The sequence below is a fragment of the Pezoporus occidentalis genome, unplaced genomic scaffold, assembly GCF_034315485.1.
Source record: "Pezoporus occidentalis ecotype Australia unplaced genomic scaffold, CSIRO_AGI_Poc_V1 ctg11, whole genome shotgun sequence".
NCBI classification, from domain to species: domain Eukaryota; kingdom Metazoa; phylum Chordata; class Aves; order Psittaciformes; family Psittacidae; genus Pezoporus; species Pezoporus occidentalis.
The window spans coordinates 5,469,293-5,490,174 of NW_026912886.1; the positions used below are offsets into that span (position 1 = coordinate 5,469,293).

General features: G+C 40.4%; 1 protein-coding gene across 1 annotated transcript in view; it reads left to right on the forward strand.

Annotated features, from left to right (window-relative positions):
- Positions 1-20,882, forward strand: part of MYO5A (myosin VA) — a 100,222-nt gene that overhangs the window by 56,576 nt on the left and 22,764 nt on the right. Inside the window, exons 14-27 of the mRNA XM_062628305.1 lie at positions 1,002-1,085; positions 4,550-4,711; positions 6,640-6,737; positions 7,340-7,426; positions 7,522-7,630; positions 9,144-9,355; positions 10,312-10,468; positions 13,910-14,149; positions 14,671-14,919; positions 16,047-16,140; positions 16,839-16,987; positions 17,575-17,688; positions 19,773-19,919; positions 20,751-20,804. Of these exons, the coding sequence (XP_062484289.1) occupies positions 1,002-1,085; positions 4,550-4,711; positions 6,640-6,737; positions 7,340-7,426; positions 7,522-7,630; positions 9,144-9,355; positions 10,312-10,468; positions 13,910-14,149; positions 14,671-14,919; positions 16,047-16,140; positions 16,839-16,987; positions 17,575-17,688; positions 19,773-19,919; positions 20,751-20,804 (1,956 nt within the window). The remainder of the gene's footprint in view (positions 1-1,001; positions 1,086-4,549; positions 4,712-6,639; positions 6,738-7,339; positions 7,427-7,521; positions 7,631-9,143; positions 9,356-10,311; positions 10,469-13,909; positions 14,150-14,670; positions 14,920-16,046; positions 16,141-16,838; positions 16,988-17,574; positions 17,689-19,772; positions 19,920-20,750; positions 20,805-20,882) is intronic.

Consider the following 20,882-nt stretch of genomic DNA (forward strand, 5'->3'; position numbering starts at 1 on the left):
TGCTGCCCTCTCGTGGCATTATTTCCCGCAGTAAGAGCATTAATGGCTGTGCTCCGAGCGGGATTTAGCTGTGGAAAGACCAGGGGAGATCCGCTGCCTTCTCCTCCCAGGAACTGTTTGAAATGGTTTACATCTCAGGGTATATTGTCACTGTGCAAGCACTGATAAATGGCTGTACCGAAAGAGGGGCTGCTGATACTGTCAGTCTGCTCTGAAGAACAAAATTGCTGTCAGGGTCTGCTCATGTATTTTGTAGTGTGCACTTCTGCTCATACGAGATTGAAGACTGAGCGTGAGGCACTTCCTGAGGGTTAGCGTACTTAATTAATAGAGAAATCTGAGGTATAGATTTGTGACAATAGTTTTTGGTTTCTGTTCAGCCTGGAATTAGGACAGTGAAATAAATACCAGGTTTTTATCTGAAGCTCTGGCTGTTCTTTGGTTCAGGAGACTCCATGGCCTTGTGATGGAGGATTATTATCTATTGTCATAACACTCAGGCTTTTTATTGCTTCTGGTAAAAATAGTCTTTCTGAGTACAAGTGAGGCATTTTCATAATAAGCTGCAGGCAGATCCACGTGCTGCCTCTCAGCTAACGAGATGAGATACTTTGTTCTCGGTTGCATCTGGATTTCACACAGTTTTGCAGCCGTGATAACTTCAGTGAAGGAGATGCTCGAGACACAGTTTGAGTCCTCACCTTTACAGTAACCATTCAATCATGCTGACTTACCACAATCATCTCTCAGCAGTGAAATATATCTGGTATAATGCAGTAACAGTATTCATCTCTATATCTTTTAATGTTCTACATTTTACTGGAAAACACTCTCCTTGAAGAAAATCTGTATTTAACAACGATGCACTTGGGAGCTGGTATTTATAACAGCCACAAGAATTATCTTTGTTAAATGTGAATGTTGTAACTGGTGAATTCCATGCAAAGTTTTCTTATTAAATACTTTTAATACTTTTTTTTTGGTAAAATGATGGATTTCAGGTGGAATATCAATGTGAAGGCTTTTTGGAAAAGAATAAAGACACAGTTTATGAAGAACAAATTAAGGTCCTAAAATCAAGTAAGGTTAGTATAAGCATTTTTTTGCCTTCTTTTGCAGTTATGGATCCTTGAACTAAGGGTCATATAAAATTCCGTACAAACCTAACAAATCTTTCCTCGTGGTATTGGATCAAGTGAAATTGAACATAGTTTGTATTTTACTTGAATATCTGTATGAGTTTAGAAAATCCTGTAGCTTCTTATTCTCCATGTAAAATCAGTCTATATTTAGCCACTGGTTTCACTGTTTGAGGGGGTGTTTTTTTGGTTGGTTTGGGTTTTTTTTGTTTGGGTGAGGATTTTTGGTGTTTGGGGTTTTTTTTTGCGTGGTTATTTTGGTGGTTGTTGGCATTTTGGTTTTTTTTTTTTTTTACTTTTCACAAAACCTTTCTATATCTTCTGTAAAGGCATCAAGGACTAACATACTATAATAGTATAAGAAGGCTTAACAGTTAAGCCTTAATTTTGTAATGTGATGACAGAAGCTCCTTACCTATGGCCTGAGCAGAAAATTTCTGGAGGAGAAACAAGTTTTGTTCCACAAGCAACGTGAGAGAGGAATGAAATGTATAGACCCTAAGGACACAAACCAGAATGTGTGGAGTCTTGCCTTCTTCATGTCTGAATAGAATAGAAATGAATAGAAAAATACTGCATGAAGCAATGTTACAGAACAGACCTTCAGTAGTGTTGTCTGCTTCTTCTAATGGCAGAAATGCTAGTTGTGCTCTTCTGAAATGTAAAGGCAATTAACTCGACATTGTACTGTGGTGGCTGTTGGGAATTTGCTCGCTGTAATGGCCCAGGAAGCTGGGTATGAAGGACAGGCTGTTTAAAATTATGCTGTTCCATCAGGAAAGCCAACACTTTCGTCTTTGCTTCTATTATGAGCAGATATATGAAGCTAAATGATTAAAACATAATGAAAAACCACATCAAAATTTCCACAGAGAAAAGTGTTGTCGTGGTTTGAATGCAGTCACTTGCTGGCAGGGGAGGTGGGTGGCATCCTTGGGATGCTGGCAGGGAGGTGCAGCAGTGCTGTGGGCATGTAGGCAGTGAGCAAGGTACAGTGGGGACATAGCTGCCATAAGAGCATGGCAACAGCTTGGGCAGGCTCAGTAGGCTGGGTCTGTTCAGCCTAAACACTGAGAAACAACCTGGTTTTCCCCAACGGTAAATCTTACCAAAACTAGCATTAGGGAAAAAAAAAGAATGAACTGTGAAGAAAATAGATTTTCAACAGAAGAAAGTTTCATTTTAATTTTCCAGCAGTCCCTCTTGGTTAGTAAGTGTAGTGAAATTGCATTTCTGATTTTTGTTTCTTTTTGTTGTCGCTGTGTTTTGGGTTTGCTGTACACATTCAACAGAAGGTAATTCTAAATTGAATGCATCATCTGTCATCCTGCCCATGCCCACTCTCACATACAGCTTGAATCTTTCTTTCCTCTCCAAAGTGCATGACACACACTGCTCTTGGCAAGCACTATAGTGTTTAGCTGTTTATTTTGGCCTTTTCTATACATCTGCCTAGAGGACCTCTTTGAACTAGTTTGGTTTCCACGCATGTATCATGAAAGGAATACAACAGTCCTCAGCTTCTATGCTTGCTACTGGCATATTGTTAAAATCTTCTGTCGTGACTCTATGTTGAAAGAAATGATCTGTAAGACTGTTAGCTGCATGGCTGTTCAGTTGTTGGGAAAAAAATACAGGGAAGAAATGCTGGCTTGCTTGTTTTGTACCATGTGAATTATCTGCCCTTTGATCAGTGTTTTCCCTCTCTTTGAACACTCCCAGTGTTCTGCAAAGCAAAGAAAATTGATAAAATACTGAAAGCCAAAACCCAATGAAAACATGAATGCCTTCACCATCTGGAAGATCTCAGCAATGCTCTCCCGTTGACCTCTGCTGCAGAAGGCCATGCATTGCTCCTTCCTTCTGCATGCAGTGGCTAAGGCAGTGTCTATGAAAATGAGGCCTTTGAAATGCACTTGCCCATTTTTACAGACAGATTTCCCCAGGGTTGGAAAAAGGGAATGAGACTTAGGTACTGGTAGCTTAGAAGACCTCATCGAGACACTAAGGACGCCTTCCCACCCTCACCCCTGGTGTATGAGAGCATCAGGAGTTTCCAAAGAAGCATATTGCATTCAAAGAAGTTTCTGTATGAGATGAAAAGACTTGGCTCTGTAGCTCAGATGCCTGCGCATAGTGACTCACTCCATCTGACCACAGGCAGCTGAATGAGAGGTGGTGATGGCCTGATCATCCTCAACTCTGCTGAGTATAAGGAGACAGGCTAAATTACCCCCTAGAAATGTCATTCTTCCACCAGCTACAGAGGTAACCTAAAGTGATTGTGCTCCTAATCTGGCACGCTCCGGTGAGATAAAGCTAAGGTGTGAAACTCCTTTTTTTCTAGTCCAGGAATTTAGGATACCTTTGCAGCATTCATAGTCATTATATTATGCTGGAGTGCTATGCTGGATGCTGCTGAGGAGTGTTTGATGCCTTCTGCTAGCCCATCTGGCAGAACCGCAGAGCACAGGCACCACTTTGTTGTGCAGCATGTTTCACTGGGTATCGTGCATGCTCACTAAGTGTTACAAGGCAAAACCAATTTTTCTGTTCTTTAGGTTGTACTTAGCCCAGACACTTTCTAGTACTGAAAATTGAATGCTCCTATCTTGGGAGAAAATGCAAGATGCTAGATAAAAGATTATTCACTGACAGGTAGAGAAGTTCAGATTTTCTTACTCATAATGCTTCTCACATGTTATGGTTGTCAGTAGAAAGACTTGGTGGTGTTATTTTTAGTTACAAGCTACTTCAAAGCAGCTATTATATATGGGTGTATTTTGTAGCAATTGAAAGGGAACTGGAAGCCCTGAGTGATATTTGGAAAGGTGTTTCAGGTTTTTCTTCCACTCCCAATAGCCTGAGAGCAGATCTTCGGTCAGATAAATTTGGCTAGTGGTTGTTTTTTTTAGTTGGTGGTTCCTCTTTTAAGTTGATTATTTCAATTTAGAGTGATAAAGCAGGAATATGTTGCCTGCTGGGTTACTCAGTGTCCTAGATATTTCTCAAACACAAAGGAGTTTGAAGCACCACTGAAATATAAGAGGACCCTGTTGTTTCCTTCTTAGATCAAAGCAGCCATATATAATTGCAATTGGTGCTTACGAAGCTGCTGTCAGTATCTAACAGTTTCACATGGAAGCTATTGCTGGCCCTATGAAAAAAACTTAAATCAGAATTTTATCTTCAGAAGGAAACTCACTGATCAAACCCACAACATTTTTAGTATTAAATCGTGGCCCACTCACTATACTAGGAGCTTGTATGCTTTTTTGCATTTGTCCCCATGTGGAGTTCATCAAAAACATGCTTGCAAAAACAGGCTGGATTCTAACTACCTTAAGCATGAACAGGTACAATCACATTCTGGATTCTTACCCTCTGTATGTTTTCTGCTATTACACCAGTTTAAGCTGCTACCGGAGTTGTTCCAGGATGAGGAGAAGGCCATCAGTCCCACATCAGCAACCCCTTCAGGGCGCGTGCCTTTGTCTCGAACGGCTGTCAAACCAGCCAAGGCCAGGCCAGGTCAAGCCAGCAAGGAGCATAAGAAAACTGTGGGACATCAGGTGAGTTTGAAGATGCAGCTCTATTGGATAATCTCTCCCTCTACTTCCTTTTGTCTTTTATGTCTCAAGGTGTGCTGGTGCTTCGTGGGATACCTTGTGATTTTGAGACAAGTGCAGCAGATTATGACTGACAGTTTGGAGCAAGTAACTCTAATTGGTAACACATTTTGGGCCACAGTGTCAGGGTACAGTTCTTACTGTGGTGCCAAAACCAAAACTCATGTTTTTCAAAATAGATTTAATGTGCTGGGTGCTGATAAATTCTTATACTGGGTCCTTTTGATCACTTGCCACATTTTCTGACTCAAATCAGAAGTTCAGTCCCCAGACAACTTGGTTCTAGTTATCAATGGGCTAAAATAAAATATCTATGTATATGTCCTAGAATTCTATTAAAAGCATGCAGATCAGTGCTTTCCACTCAACAGATTTAACAGATGCTTTCTCAAGATGGTAAGTCCTCAGTCAGTGCTTTATATGTGACAGATTGTCCCTTGGACTGTACATAGGAGCCAAGGGGAACTTTTTTGACAGTTTAGTACTCATTTTTTATCTATTTGCCAGCCTGCACCACTTTGCTGGTGAGTGGTGACATTCTTCTTTTGCCTGGGGCTTCCAGGAGATCTGTGTGGATAACTCTTTGTATGTTACTATTGGACAGCCTGGAATATAAACTAGGTCTCAGGGAGCACAAGTTCTTTGTATCAGGGTCTCCTGCCAGTTCTTGAGGATGAACCAGCCACATCTCTCAAGTGTTCAGAGTTCTGATGAAATCACCAAAAATGCCTGGGCTTTGTCCACTGCCTTGGCTGGTTGGCAATCCCCCAACAAAGATAATAGCACAGTGTCTGTGCAGTGTCATGAGCTAGTCACACTGCTGAGTGAGAATCAGAGAATGTTTGATTTGGGTATTTGTAACTTCTCTATAACCTTCCCCAAGGGAGTTCTATCAAGCTGTGGGTGGGAATAGGAATAGATATTTATGCAACTGTACAGAATGCCGATCTGCCTGGCATGTGTTTGTGGTACAGGCTGCAAATTCCAGTCTTCTGCAATTCATACAAGGGAACCCCTGCCCAGTTATCTTTAATTTCTGATTTTGCTGACAGAGAGTATCTTAAAGCTTGCAAAGGCCTAACAGTTTTGTTGTCAGACTGAAACTATGAGTTGAAGTGTTAGGGGTGTTCTCGTACTGCTCCTATCAACCAACCACATTAATTGATTAATAAATTTTAAAGAAAGCTGATACAAAAGTGATTTTTATCATATTCTATGTAAAAATAGAGGTTGATGTAGAATCATGAGTTCAGCAGAAAGAAGGAAATCCATACCAATATGTTTAAAACATCTTAAAATGTGCTTTCTTTATCTAATATGATATCCTGTGGTTAGAAGGATCTACTGCAGTATGTTGGATATTTGTGGTCATGATATTGCTTTTCAAGTAAAGCTCCTAAAACTCTCAGATACTGGACTTCCAAGGATTTCTTCAGTAGGACTGACATTGGGATCAGTGGAGCTGAAGAAATTAATACTTTTTTTTTACTACTCTGTTGATTTTAAATTTGATTTAAATGTATTTAAAATTAAATGGCTATTCAGTAATGTGCTGTGAAGTTTAGTAATGAAGAGATGGGTTAGGCAAAGATAAGGGTAGATGAGACAGAAGCTGAAAATAACCCTGGCTATCCAATGTTTTTGTAATTCATCACATGCTGTAAAGCCTAACATTTAGAAGTCTTACTGTAAGATAATTCACCCAAAGATGATATCTGAAATGAAAGTCCATTGCCATAACAAAAACAGGCTGGTGTTTATCACTGAAAGCATTACTACAAATAAGCAGATATCCCTAGGTCAGCGTCCTGGGGTTATCTCAGACTTTGAGGCTATTCCCTAATATTTTTCCCTTTTTCTTTTTCACAAAGTTCCGAAACTCTCTTCACCTGCTGATGGAAACCCTGAACGCCACAACCCCACACTACGTGCGCTGTATAAAACCCAATGACTTCAAGTTCCCATTCACGTAAGCTGCTTCATGTATAGGTCATACAGCCTGTGCAGGGGAACCTTGCTTACTTAGGAGTGATCTGTCTCCTTTCTCTTGTTATGAACTTGTGCATTTTTATGTGTACTTACTTACAGTTTGGACATTAATAGAGGGAGAAATACTTCTTGATGCTTTTTTGTTGCTGATGGTGATATATGAAAAGAAATACCAGCATTTTTATTGCTAGCTGTTTTAAATGTGACTGGCAGTTTGCACTCCTTGAGTTATTTGCCAGAATTTGCTTTTGCAGATTCCAGTGTCTTATTCCTTATCTTTTTTATTGTATATGAACTTGCTTAGAGCTTTTCTCCCAAGCCTGTTTAAAGTCCAGGCACACAAAGACCCCATGGCTATTGGGCAGACCAGTGAGAAGCACTCCAGGATGAGCAGCCTGCAGCAGTCAGGCTGTCCTCTGTTAACAGTCACTGAGTTGCAGAAGCACTGGCCAGACTTGTTAATCACCCATCCCACCCCTGTTCCCCCTCTCTGCCACTCCTGTCCTAGGTGTGCTCAGGGCCACAGGTCCCTGTAATGCAAAACTGGTCCCATAACCACAGGCTCTTTTTATTCCTATGTAGATTCGATGAAAAGCGGGCAGTGCAGCAGCTGAGAGCTTGTGGTGTTCTGGAGACCATCCGAATCAGTGCAGCTGGCTTCCCCTCCAGGTGTGTTTGCTGCTTTTTAGACGGCTTTCACCTGCAGTTCTTCTTAAGAGAATTATTCATTGCTGTGACTGACACTGTCTGTGTTTTTGGGGCAGGTGGACGTACCAAGAGTTCTTCAGCCGTTACCGTGTTCTGATGAAGCAGAGAGATGTCCTTGGTGACCGAAAGCAGACATGTAAAAATGTCCTGGAGAAGCTGATTCTGGTACTAGACTTAGTACTGTCAGCATTGGGAATCTGAAGGAGTAAAGACAGCATTGCTCATAGCCACACTATTCCAGTACTTCTATGCAGTACTAACCCATCTTATTAGTACAGAAACTGTAGAATTGCTCAGTGTATCTCAGGAAAGGAAGACAGTGATTTAAGTGTGAGTGGGTTGAGGGTGAACCTTATCTTGCTTAAAGGCAAGGTGCATTAACCACACCTTAGGAAAGGTATAGTTATCTGGAGGTTTTCTAATGTGGAGGTGTTTTTGTCTGTGTAGGGGTTTGTGTCTTTCACATTGCTCCTCTGTGCTCCTGTACTGAAGTCAGCCTCTTTCACTCCTTTCATCCTCGAACCTCGTCTCCCTGCTTAGCACCATGGCTATCCTCCTGCCTCAGCAGCCTCCTGCTTTGCCTCCTACCCCCAGTTGCAGCCCTACATTCCCAGGCTATGACATCCACACCACCATCCACCACACCACCATCCACACCACACTGGCGTTGCCCCTGAACTGATGTGTTTGTTGGGATTTCTTAAGGACTGATGAACAGTGGAGGGCAGGCAGGTTCCAAAGAGAGTTGCAGCCGATTCCCAGTAGACGGTGGGGAACTGAGACTTAGTCAGAAGTGCTGGCTAGGAAGAGAACTAGACAAAGTTTTCTAAAGATACAAAAGCAAGAGCACTTACCTTGCCATAGTGCAGTGTCTGTGTGAGGATGTTTATGGAAACAAAAAAATACTGTGCAGGTAGGCTGGGACTTAGGTCCTTAAATTCTGTGTCATTGGGTGGACTTAGCTATGTATGTATGTATGTATGTATTATATGTATATGTCTTCATTTATAGCATTAATGTATAGTGCTAAGTGTATCCTAAGCTGTAGCTCTTTGACTGCTGTTCCTTTTAACATCAGACAATGAAAAAAATAGTTTTTTTTCAATGTACTCTGGTATATTCTCAGTTTTTCCCTCCAAGGAGTACTACAGCCTGGAGTGACAGAGTATTCTCTTTCTGGTTTAGTTTTGAAATTTCAGCTGTGTTTGAGCAGCAGCAAGATGCTTTGTTCTGACTTAGTCCTGGAGCAGTAGATGGTGCATACACATTTGAAGCCCCAGCTGTTTTTTTTGTGTAATACGGTTGAAGATGGACTGTTCAAAGGTGTCATCTACTATTTAAGTAGGAAATTGTATATGTGCATTGGCTGTATTGCTTTCATCCTCTGGGCCCCTTTGTCACCTCCTGTAGCCTTCTGCGTCTCTTACAGTCTTTATGAGCAAAAATCTCAGTTACTCCATTAGGCCATATTTGTGGCCTTGTTTTATTAGTTTATTAACAGAATCATACAGAGAAAATACTCTCCTCCTCTACTTAATTTAAGTCTAGGTTTACTTGAAATATTACACAGATAATTTTGCCTCTTTACTAACCGTACTTTCATTTAGCCCTTCATGCCTTTTTTTAATGCTCTAACATTTTATGCTGTAACTGATCCTCTTTTTACCTCTGAAAATAGGACAAGGATAAGTACCAGTTTGGTAAGACAAAAATATTTTTCCGGGCTGGTCAAGTAGCCTATCTGGAAAAAATAAGGGCAGATAAGTTGAGAGCTGCCTGCATCCGCATCCAAAAGACGATCCGAGGCTGGCTGATGCGCAAGAAGTACGTGCGTATGAGGAAGGCTGCCATCACCATTCAGAGATATGTCAGAGGGTACCAAGCACGATGGTAAGCAATGCTCGTGGGAAAACCCACAGTAGCCTCAATTCAGATCCCTTTAAGTAGGACATTTAAATGTGATACATTTGTTCTCTCCTTCCTGTACTGGCTGAGAGGAAACAGTTTTCCAGAGAAATTAAGGAAATTGAATATGAATGTGTCTGTCCTGCCTGCTTTTGAACTTCCTGAGAGGACAGTAGCACCCTGACTGTATGATGCTTTGAGTAGTATGTCATTAGCGAGAGAACAGTACAAGTAGTACTAGTAGATATGTTGCAGGTGAGGTAAAACAGCACTCTTGGCTGAGTCCTTATTGTCCAGTTTCCATGTGCCCTCTCAGCTGGGCCTGACTGTCCTGCTGGAAAAGCCATCCCTCATCTAGAGTGTAGCAGTGAAGGGATTTACATCAATAAGCGTCCTTTGTTTGGATTGACTCCTGAGGGATGGCTGTGGATGGGTCAGAGAAAAGGGTAGGAGTACAGGTTCAAAGACAAGGTGGGTGGTTATGAAGACTGTAAGAATCAACCTTCGGAAAGAGGCTTCTGTCAAGATGGTTTGTAATTGTCTTGCTGAGAGGGCCATGAACAAGCAAACTTTTTCTACAGTTTGAGGTTAAGAGAGTATATCTGAAAAGCAGCATAGTGGAAATAGCTTTAAAGCTGGAGAAAACATGATGAGAAGCTGAGTTTATCTTGTCAGTTCTGTAGCACAGTACTTGGAGGAAGTGAAAACATTGCCCCATAAAACCTAGCAAGGTTTCTCATAATTTGCTATTGTAGTGCCATATGGTGGGATATCGCAAGTAAGCATGCTGCATCACTGACAGCATTAGGAAGAAGTGGAAGTAGAAAATGTGGCTCTTGAGAAAGAGGGTAAAGTTACAGGTTGTAAAAAAAAAAAAAAAAAATAGCATTCAAGCACTGGAAATAATTACAGGTGGTGGTTGTAATCTTTTTCTTGCTTAGCTATGCCAATTTCCTCCGGAGAACACGGGCTGCCATCACTATTCAGAAGTTCCAGCGCATGTATGTGGTCCGCAAAAGATACCAATGTATGCGAGCTGCTACTATTGCTCTTCAGGCTCTCTTGAGAGGTTACATGGCCAGGAACAAGTACCAGATGGTAAGAAATCATGGTTTACTTCTTCTCTCTAGCTTCATCTCCACACACCTTCAGGATGAAGCTGTGCTGTGCTTCTCCCCTGGAAATCTGAAACGTTTGTGTGGGTGCTGTTACGCATAATGCGCAAACAAAATATCACAGCATGGAATGAAGGGCAGCACCTGCAAATAAGAAAGATCTGATACTGCAATCAGTGCACTTGTCATTAGAGATATTCACATTGTCATCTGATATGGACGCACCTAGACTTTCAGTGCAGTCAGTGGAGAATCTAGCAGAGATTTACAGCATTTCTCACTTTTTCACTTGTTATATAGAGTGTTGAGGTACTTAAATACTGAGAATAGCCTTGTGTGAATGTGCCTCTTTGAGTCTGAATCAGTGTTGCTCACATTGATACATGTATGTGATGCACTACTATTCCTATTCCATCCCTAATTTCAGTGGTTCCAAAATAGCTGATGGAAGATACTGAAGGAGATTAATGTCAGCAAAGAGATACACACAAAAATAGGAGATTAAAACTTAAGCATGGCTGTGGGCTTGTTTGTTTGCTTAATATATTGTTGGTTTTGTTTGGGAAAGCAATCGATATAACCTTGTCCTAGTGATATTGATAGAATTTTCCTTATTATGCTTGATAAAAAAATGAAAATTCAATTGAAAAATTAGTGGTTACAGGGCTGGAAACAAAATTATGATTCAGATGGTTAAACTACAAAATGCCAATATGTTTCATGGCACTTCTGTCTACTAATTGTTTTAACAAGGCTCAAAAGGCAGCCTATATTTCACTGAAAAATTAGCCAGAAGAGTTCTTTTTTTTTTCCCAAGCAAGTAGATATTGGAGGAATATAACCAAAAGCCAAGTAATGCTTCCACATGTTTCTCTTTTACATTTGAAGCTTCTGTTTGTTTTCCATTTGTATTAAACTTGCCTACCTAGTCACATGTGAATGTGTCTAAATTACAGCATTGTAACACAAACCAAAAAGTCTGAAAACAAGTAATCCTGATAAGAATTTTTAAGTAGTAAGACGTGGCTGTTCTTTCGTGCAGGTATCTGTTTGTCTTTTCATTGGAATTCTTAGCATTTTCATTATTGCAGATGATATTTTATGTTGTGAGATTATACAAGATGCATTTATAACGGATGTGACAAAGCGAGACGTGGGTCACAGCAATATGTGGACTAAAAGCCATCCTTAGGAAAACAGGAGATGATTGTCTGTGCCTGAATTTAGTCGCATGAGTGATACCCACCCCATCTGTCCTGTAGACAGAGTTTTATGAACCTGTTATATTCTCTCAGTAGAGATGGTAGATTTCTGGAGGGGTCCCTGTAAGGGGTGGGTGGACGTGCTTGTCAAGGGCTTATCCCCCTTGAGCAGTGAATTGTTCGCCGTGGTAAAATGTGAAGTTCTGACAAGTGCCCCTGCAGCGTGCTGTGTATACATTGTGCTCCTAAGATGGATTGTATTAAAGTTGAGCTACAGGCGTGGCCAGCGAGAGCAGCACGGGCTCTGCGTGCCATGGGAAGGTAAACACGGTTGTGCTGAAGTTCATGCTGATTGCAAGTGAGTGAAACTGAAAGGTTGCCCCATGACAGCACACTTGGGCTGAGCCATGACTCTAAGTAATGTAGAGTACATACGTTGTTCAGTAGGATTGTGAAAGGTACCTGTTGTTGTTGTTGTTGTTAGAAGGGAGGTCATGTGTTGCAGGCACGTGGCTAATACAAGGAATTTGAAATGGTTGAATCATCTATTTCACACATCCTGGGGAAAGCTTCTCCCAAGATGTTGTGATGAGCTTCTCAGCTTAGCAAGGAGTTGAGTTCCTCCATAGCTTTTACATGAGCTTTCCTGGGAAATACCTGGTAAATTAAGTGACTTTCCTGGTCCTCTCACCCTGGAGTGGTGGGGTTCCTCACTGGATTCCGTGGGTGTGAGAACTCACTGGCAGATGAGGACCAGCCCTGCACGATGGAGGTATTTGAATGGGACTTGCTGCTTTCAAACTTGGGGTGAAAATGTTGCTGAAAGCTACTTGTATTCGAGCTGCTCAGGCATCCATGGGTAACCTGAAAGAGTATTCCGGGAACCATGTAAGAAGGAAGCAGGAGTGCTAACTGCATGACATGCTGTCACAAGGACTTTGCCTTTTGAACTTGCTGTACTTCTGAGAGAGGTATTTCCTTACCTCAGTGTGCTGTTCAACTGAGTGCTGCTATTTCAAATCTCTTCAGAAATAAAGGCTAAGGGAGAAAGTGTGTGTCTTATAATATTGCCACTTTGCCAGTGGACCTTTCAACTTCATTGCTCTGTAAATGTAATGCTTCTAACACATTTCAGTTCATTTTCTAAGAAGTATAAAAGAAAATCAAATTGTTGTTACCCTACTGGTTTGTCTCACCAGCTTTGTGGTAAATCAGTGTAAGAATGTGAGCTGCATATGATCTTTAAACTACCAAATCCAAGAAGTAACATAAAATCTTAAGTAATTTTGTTCTTTAGAATACATTGTTTAATTTGCAGAAGCTTTATTAAGTGAACTCTAACATTCTCAGAATCCTAGAAGCTTTGAGGGTTTAGGCAGCCTTTCTGAGCATAGCTGTGGTCTGCCGGGACTCAGGTGCTTCACACCTGGGGGATCTCTCATTGAATCAATGGGTGAAGGATCCAAAAAATAGTAGACTTTTCCTAGTGGAAGTCTGTGGCTGACACACTGATGGGGGTTGCTGGCATTCTGCACTGGTTTTAATATAAAATTACCTTTTTTAAAATTACTTTTTTGTTTGTTTTTTTTTTACACTCCAAAGCTATAGTTGAAATTTCTGCCATGGAGTAAGTTGGAAATATTACAATATAAAATTTCAGATTAGAACAAACAGAGATTTTTCCCTGCTGCCAAGTCTAAGGTAGGGAATACTGACTGGAACTGTAGTTCAGTCAGCTGGCAGCTGGACTAAGGTTGCTGTTTGGAACAGCTGCTACAATTGACTCTGGGTTCTAGTATCTACTAGCTGCATTGCTTATCAAGTGTGACTGTTTTAAACTGTTGAGTCCTACACTGTGTATGTCAATGATTCTAAGATGTTCATGTACCATGTATTTTTGTAATTAGCTTGGATCTGACATCAGCATAAAGGAATGCCTGGTTCTTCAGTGTGCCTCTAGTTCTTTCTTTCCATGTTTTTCCATCTGGTTCCTTTTCATTTTATTCCCTGTTATCTTCTTTATTCCTGTCTTCTTTTTCTCTCCTTTTTTATTTAAATGGATTCCATATCATTTCTTATTACCCTTCACCAGAGGTTTCTCTTTTCAGGCTAAGGTGTCTCTGTGTACATCATCTTCACGCCTCTCATTATGCAGTCTGTTTAACTGAGCAGGTGTAGTTTGCAACTCTAATATCCCCTATGGTGGTTTTTCTTCACTGTAGATGCTCCGGGAGCACAAGTCTATTATTATTCAGAAACATGTAAGAGGCTGGCTGGCTCGAGTGCACTACCATAGGACCTTGAAGGCAATTGTTTACTTGCAATGCTGTTACCGGCGCATGATGGCCAAGAGGGAGCTAAAGAAACTGAAGATAGAGGCCCGCTCTGTAGAACGCTACAAGAAGCTTCACATTGGCTTGGAGAACAAGATCATGCAGCTGCAGCGAAAAATTGATGAGCAGGTAAAAGCTCCCTCGCCTCAGGAACATGTTCAGATATCTTGTATTACCTTTCTCAGTAGCACTGTGGCCATTCGCAGAAGAATGCATTGAGGTTTCATTGTAAAGTACCAGTTCTCTTTTCTGCTGAAGAGCATTGATAGAAGAGAAAGGGAGGCCACAGTAGAACTAGAACAGTAAAGCATCTGTTTGTGGGTGTCAGCAGCGCTGAGAGAAAACATCTGCTCCCTTAACGTCAGTACTTCATTGGAAGCACATCAGCTGCTCAGTTTTAAGGGGAAGTTGAGGTGATCCTGTTTGATGTATGTATGTGGGCTCTCTGTCTGATTTTAGTTTGGAATGTTAATGTGTGCAGGCTTAGGGGCTGGAATGTTCTGTCACCTCATTAAGCAATTCTGCAAAACTAGTGGGGAAGCTCCTCTTTTGCTGCTGTGTCTGGGTATATTCTGTAGAGAACTAGAAGGCTCCCATAAACAAGAGCTTCTCCAACAGCTGCTGTGTTGTCTGTATTGTGTTTTGCAAAGAACAAAGAGTACAAATCTCTGATGGAGAAGTTGAGCAGCCTGGAGATCACATACAGTACGGAGACAGAGAAGCTGCGGAGTGATGTGGAAAGGCTTCGGATGAGTGAGGAAGAGGCTAAGAATGCGACCAACCGTGTCCTCAGCCTTCAGGAGGAGATTGCCAAGCTCCGGAAGGAGCTGCACCAAACTCAGTCTGAGAAGAAGACCATTGAGGAATGGGCAGACAAGTACAAACATGAGACTGAGCAGGCAAGTATGCAGTCTCAGATGGATGAGAAGATTTATAGGGGCCTGGTGTCCATTCAGGTTTTGCCCGGTCTTAATTACTTCAGTTGTGTGGATGATATTTCTACAGTATTTTCAAGTAATGTTATACCTCTCAATCCTAAACAGGCTTGATACCTAAATAACTACATCAATGGTAAAAGAATATACCAAATCTGTATCTTGTATGTAAATATATGTATTCAAGCTATTAAGATTTTGATATTGAAAGTATTTGCAAATCCAAATACTTAAGCTTCCTCAATTAGTCAGAGGCAGGGCATTCATAAAACCATTTTGCCTACCTAGAGAGATTACACGTAGATATCAGAAATCTGTCCCATACACAGTATTCAAAGGTACCTGCTTATATCCTACCTAACTTAAACAATCAGCCTATTAAACACATGCATGTTGACATGACATGACTAGACAACAGTCTAGTTCCACACATTTTGACTAGCTTCTTATCTTCGCTTCAATCACAAACATATCAAGCAGGTTGTTTCCTGTCAAGTTACTTGCTGATAGTGGTGCAAGTTTTGGATATTGGAAGAGCCATTCCATCATTATGTGATGTGCAGAAGTACATTTCAAGATTAGATGAACATAAGGAAAAATATTACTTGACTAAGCAAAGTGAATGCATAGTAACCATAATCAGAAACAAATGAGTAACTGGCAAAGCTGGGCACAGTTAAAGTGGCACAACTTTTGGGTGGAGGCAAGATGTTAGATTATGGTGTTACTCAATGCAATGGAATATACACCAGAACTACCAAATTTGTTCCTATTTTAGGAATATTTCTATTCAAGGCATCAGCTGCATCTTTGGGACTTTACTGAAAAATCTGACACTATGGAGTTGAAGGTTCAAGGCAGTTTTGGCATCTGATCAAAAATCGAGTGCAGAACATACAGGGGAATCTGCAGTGGGACATATTTAAGTAATGTAATTTGGGAAATGAAGATGTCATAACTTAGTTCACTGATTTCATTCTCTGAAGAGAAGTTGAAGTATTTGATCTCTTACAACAGGGATGTTGTTGCTGTTAGAGCTACCGGTGAAAACTGATCTGCATTCTGAGTCAAATATTTTGTTATTTCTGTAGCTGGTATCAGAGTTGAAAGAGCAGAACACATTGCTGAAAACAGAAAAGGAGGAGCTGAACCGCCGCATCCATGACCAGGCAAGGGAAATAACAGGTTGGTTCTGTTATCTTCACTTAGGTTTTCTACTTCATACTACATTGTACAGCAAAACTCTACTGCATAGATGGAGCGAATTTGCCGTAGTTTGCATTCCTGTTTAGTTTAATGGTTTCATTTCTTTGTCCTAAGTACTCACATGCATCAGAATTACTTACTGTTTGAATTTCCATGAAGTCCTATGGGTTTGGGGTCTTTTTGGTGAGGATGACTGTTATAAAGTGTTTCAGTTTTTTAAAAGAGGCTCTAATATTTAAAACAATTAATCTACAGCAGTTCTTCTGGCTGCTGTGACTATGTAGACAGATGCAAAGGCTGTGATGGATGCAGCTGTGATGAGGAGAGTCAGTGTGCTTGAGGCATAAAGCATTTCACATTTTGTTTTCTACATGATGCCACACTGGGCAAGAGCCCCTTCTGCCTTCCTCCTGGAATTACTAATGCAAGGTATTAGCAGAATAGCTAACTTGGCTGATTGGACCCTTCTGTGGTTACCAGAATAATGTGTTGGTTTTTCATATATTTGGCTTGATATTTGCCTAAAGAAGCACAAATACCAAACACCAGCTTCAAACAGCAGACTGTTTCACCATCTGTGTTCCCGGAGCAGACACATGCCTGTACCTCCAGTATCGATGCACTGCATAGTAGGTAGAAGTGGAGTTCTCACTTTGGATTCCTGTTCTTCATGGCAGAGACGATGGAAAAGAAACTAGTGGAGGAAACGAAACAACTAGAGCTAGATCTGAATGATGAGCGCTTACGGTACCAGAACCTGCTGAATGAGTTCAGCCGTTTGGAGGAGCGGTATGATGATCTTAAGGATGAAATGAACTTAATGGTGGTAAGTGGCTAAGTGTGAGAAATCAAAAGCTGTTCACAAACATGCTCATGCAGAAGCTAGTATAAGTTAGTAATTTATTCTGTTGTCAGCTGAGTGGTGGTGACTTGCACCTGAAAAGAGAATATTTCCTTTTAAATACTGATTAATTAGATTAGCTGTCCGCCCTTCTTTTGCCCTGAAGTTATTCACATGTGCTGGGTCGGTTTGTGTCACATCCAGTGTTAAATTTTAAGTAGTTATAGGAATATTTTATGTGGTGGGAAGAAAAACTATTCTTCAATATAATGTCTGGGAAGTTAGAGAATTGCTTCCTGTGCTTCCTGTAAACTGATCTTGTCTTTCCCACAAAATGCTGCGTTGTTGCTTGATTCTGCGGCAATACGTGATGATATGGGATCTGACCTTCCTCCATAGATTTGATTGAGGACTACCTCTCATAGGCTTTAGTGGAATGAGAGACTAGAATCAAGAAATCTTTCCTTACAGATTTTGATAGCTGTGAAATAACAGCTGCTTTTTATGTCTGTGAAGACGCAGTTATAGGGTAAGCCATATAGCTGTATTGATTTGTTTCATTTGCACTCCAGAGCATCCCCAAGCCTGGACACAAAAGAACGGATTCCACTCACAGTAGCAATGAATCTGAATATACTTTTAGCTCTGAGATCACGGAAGCAGAAGACTTACCAGTGAGGATGGAGGTAACGTTAAAAAAAAAAACCCACAACTTTTCATTGATCCATGGTTGCACTCATTCCTGCCTCTTTGCCTCATATGTGTGTGAACACCATATCCTTATATTCAGATATCTAATGCTTTAATCCAACTTTTCCCATTTACTTTTTGAAAACGGTTCATTCTGTAGTTATTAATGGTTCTATGTAAAAAGACTTTGTGAAAGTGTGCTTTGAATTCTTCTGTATTACAGTAGACATAGACTAGATATTTGGCTGTCTGCTTGATTTGCATCTGTAAAACATTTGCTTGCCAGTGTTTGTAAGCACAATCACTTTTTCAACGCGAAGTAGGAATTCAAAAAACCAGTGAGATTCCTGAGCAATCTGTATACTGTATATTCAAGGATTAAAAATGGCAAGCCAGGAGTTGAATGTAACTTCACGACTGTGCTAACCTTTGTATATACAGTGATGCAAATCCCAGGATATTTAAAAATCTTCAGAAAGATGACTCTCTCAATTCAGCTAATGAATAATAATAATGAATAATTTGTGCTGCAACTCCAAGCCATTGCTTAATACTTTCCAAGATAACTCCTCCTTTTGGCCTCTCCTACAGAGCTGGGAGTGCCAGCACAGCAGTGAGCTGTCAGGTTGGTGGTCTGACTCTGCTTGGCAGTTTGCAGATGCAAAGCTTTTTCTGTGCATTCTAGAGATCTTCTTAACTGTGAGCCATTGTACAGCTCACTCCATTTGCCCTCCGTCTAGGTTACTTATCTCCACAGTTGCTTTTTGCAGGCTGTCTTTACTGGTTTTGAAAGCTTCTGCAGAACATTATTTTCTATTATGGATGCAAAAACCCTGGTGCATCGATGCTGACACATACTGTGTGCAGAGTCTTTCATGATTTGCCTTCCCACTTACTTTTTTTACCTTGCATAATTGTTTCAGAAGGATGTTGCTACCTTCGTGGTTAATCAGGAAAAGGACAGTGCAACTGTTTGTGATAGGTTTTCACATATGAGCCAAATGTCATCTTTGCCTTTGGCCAATAGACTGACTGAATTGCTGTTCTAGAGCCAGTTTGGGGTTTTGGGATAACTCACCCAAGAGTGTGAATAAATGCAGCACTGAGAAGATTAAATCTGTATTTGTTTAACCCCTTTAAGATGTCAAACTCCAGTTTGATCTAGACTAACAATATAGATTAATGATACAAAACCACATTAAAAAACAGGGTTCATCTCAATGCAAACCAATAAAGCCAGAAAACTAAGAGTCTTCTTTTTCCTGAGCTGTTGGTGTGGTTTATGACCCTTCCCCTTAGCAGTAAAAGGAGATGAAGTGGAAATGGCTGTGCTTGCTTCTCTGATACAGTCATTAATATTAATTTTCTAGTTTATTTTCTAGGCTTCAAAATTTTATGCTGCAGTTCACAGTAAATGCTTTGATCTTCTTGCTACATAAAGTACAAAATGGCTGATGGACAATTTCTGGTGGACCTTTGGATTGCAAACGCTGGTCCTTGCCCAGAAAATAGCGAAAAAGCCAGTGGGTAGGCTTAGAATAGGCTGTATAATTAGCATAGTAAATGAACAAAAGGCATAAAAATATATCTTCTGATACCTGTTTTTTTTGTCACATCCCACTAATTAACCTGTAAATCTGCAATCAGTGGAGAGATTTCTCTGTAGCTGAAGAATTCAGGATTTAGCTGTAGAAATAATTTAAAACTGCAAAAAGCACCTCTGTTTACAGTTGTTTCCAGGTGAGTCTAACCACAGACTTTGTTTTTCTCCTTTCCCCCTCCAAACAAGTAAGAATAAAAGGTATGCTTAATTATAGACCTCCAATCTGCTAGGCAGTCTCTAGTGCTTTCTTTTGCTGGGCTTTAGGCTTAGATATGTTTTATAGTAGTAGATCCTTTTTTTATAATAGCATTTGATAGCTGATGAAATATTTTAGATGCTTCTAGTCAAGTCTCAGAATCAAGTAACATTTCTGTGTTCCTCTCTTTCCCCAGTCCGTTTCCCATCTTTACTCACTGTAGTGTTTCCTCGTGGTGTGGAAGGGGAATACTTCTTGACTTCCTTCTGTTCTTTCTAAAGCAGGAACCAAGTGAGAAAAAGGCACCATTGGACATGTCTCTGTTCCTCAAGCTGCAGAAACGCGTTACAGAGCTGGAGCAAGAAAAGCAATCCCTGCAGGATGAACTGGACAGAAAGGAAGAGCAGGCTCTCCGTGCTAAAGCTAAGGTGGACTCCTAGCTGATCAAATGCTGACACCAGAGTATCTCTTCTTGTGAAATAGTAGCTGTGTGAATGCTGACTGGCTTTTACCAAATCCTTATGTTCCTCTAGTACTTGCTTTATTTAACAACATGTTTTATGCCTGGTGCTTAGTACTAGGAACTGGTTATTTAGTTTTCCACAGTCCTTGCTATGCTCTGAGGGAAATTAACAGGAACAAAGTGATTGGGACTTCACTTAGAGGAAAAAAAAGACACCACATTTTTTATTTTTATTAAATTATTTTTTTATTTTATTAATTAATTTATTGGTTTTATTAAGGAATATTAATATAGAAATATACTTAATGATGGGGAGAATAATTAAATGTTCTTTTTAGGCAGAATAAGAAGTGTTTCAACCAGGATGCAAATCCAAAGTGCTGGGATTAGACATGTTTAGCAGATTTTATGTGAAATTCTCCTCTGATTTGGTCTCCTTAAATACTTATAAATGTATGAAAACAGTTTTGGCAATTTTGTCTTGCTACTCTTCTACCGATGAATTTCTTGAGCATCCTGGGATTCATCCTGCTCTGCTTCATTACCAGTGACAGCAGTGTGATTTGTACATGATTTTATTTATATTAGCCAATTATGTGTCATGAACTCATAAGTAAATGAGATGATGCCAGTATTCAAACTAAAGCACTCAGCAAGCACTCAGCAGTACCAGAATGAGTGTTTGCCAGTTTTATAGGAAAAAAATTACAGCTCCCTTTCTTTTTCCTGCCTCAACTAAATTAAAGAAAAGAAAGGGTTGGATATTTACTTTTCATTTGTCTTTATTCTTTCGCAGGAGGAGGAAAGGCCTCCAATGAGAGGTGCAGAGCTGGAGTATGAATCTCTCAAGGTAATTCTAAAACGGAGGTTTCTGTTATTTTCTGGTAAGAATATTGCTACTAATTGTATATGCTGGCACAGAAAATGA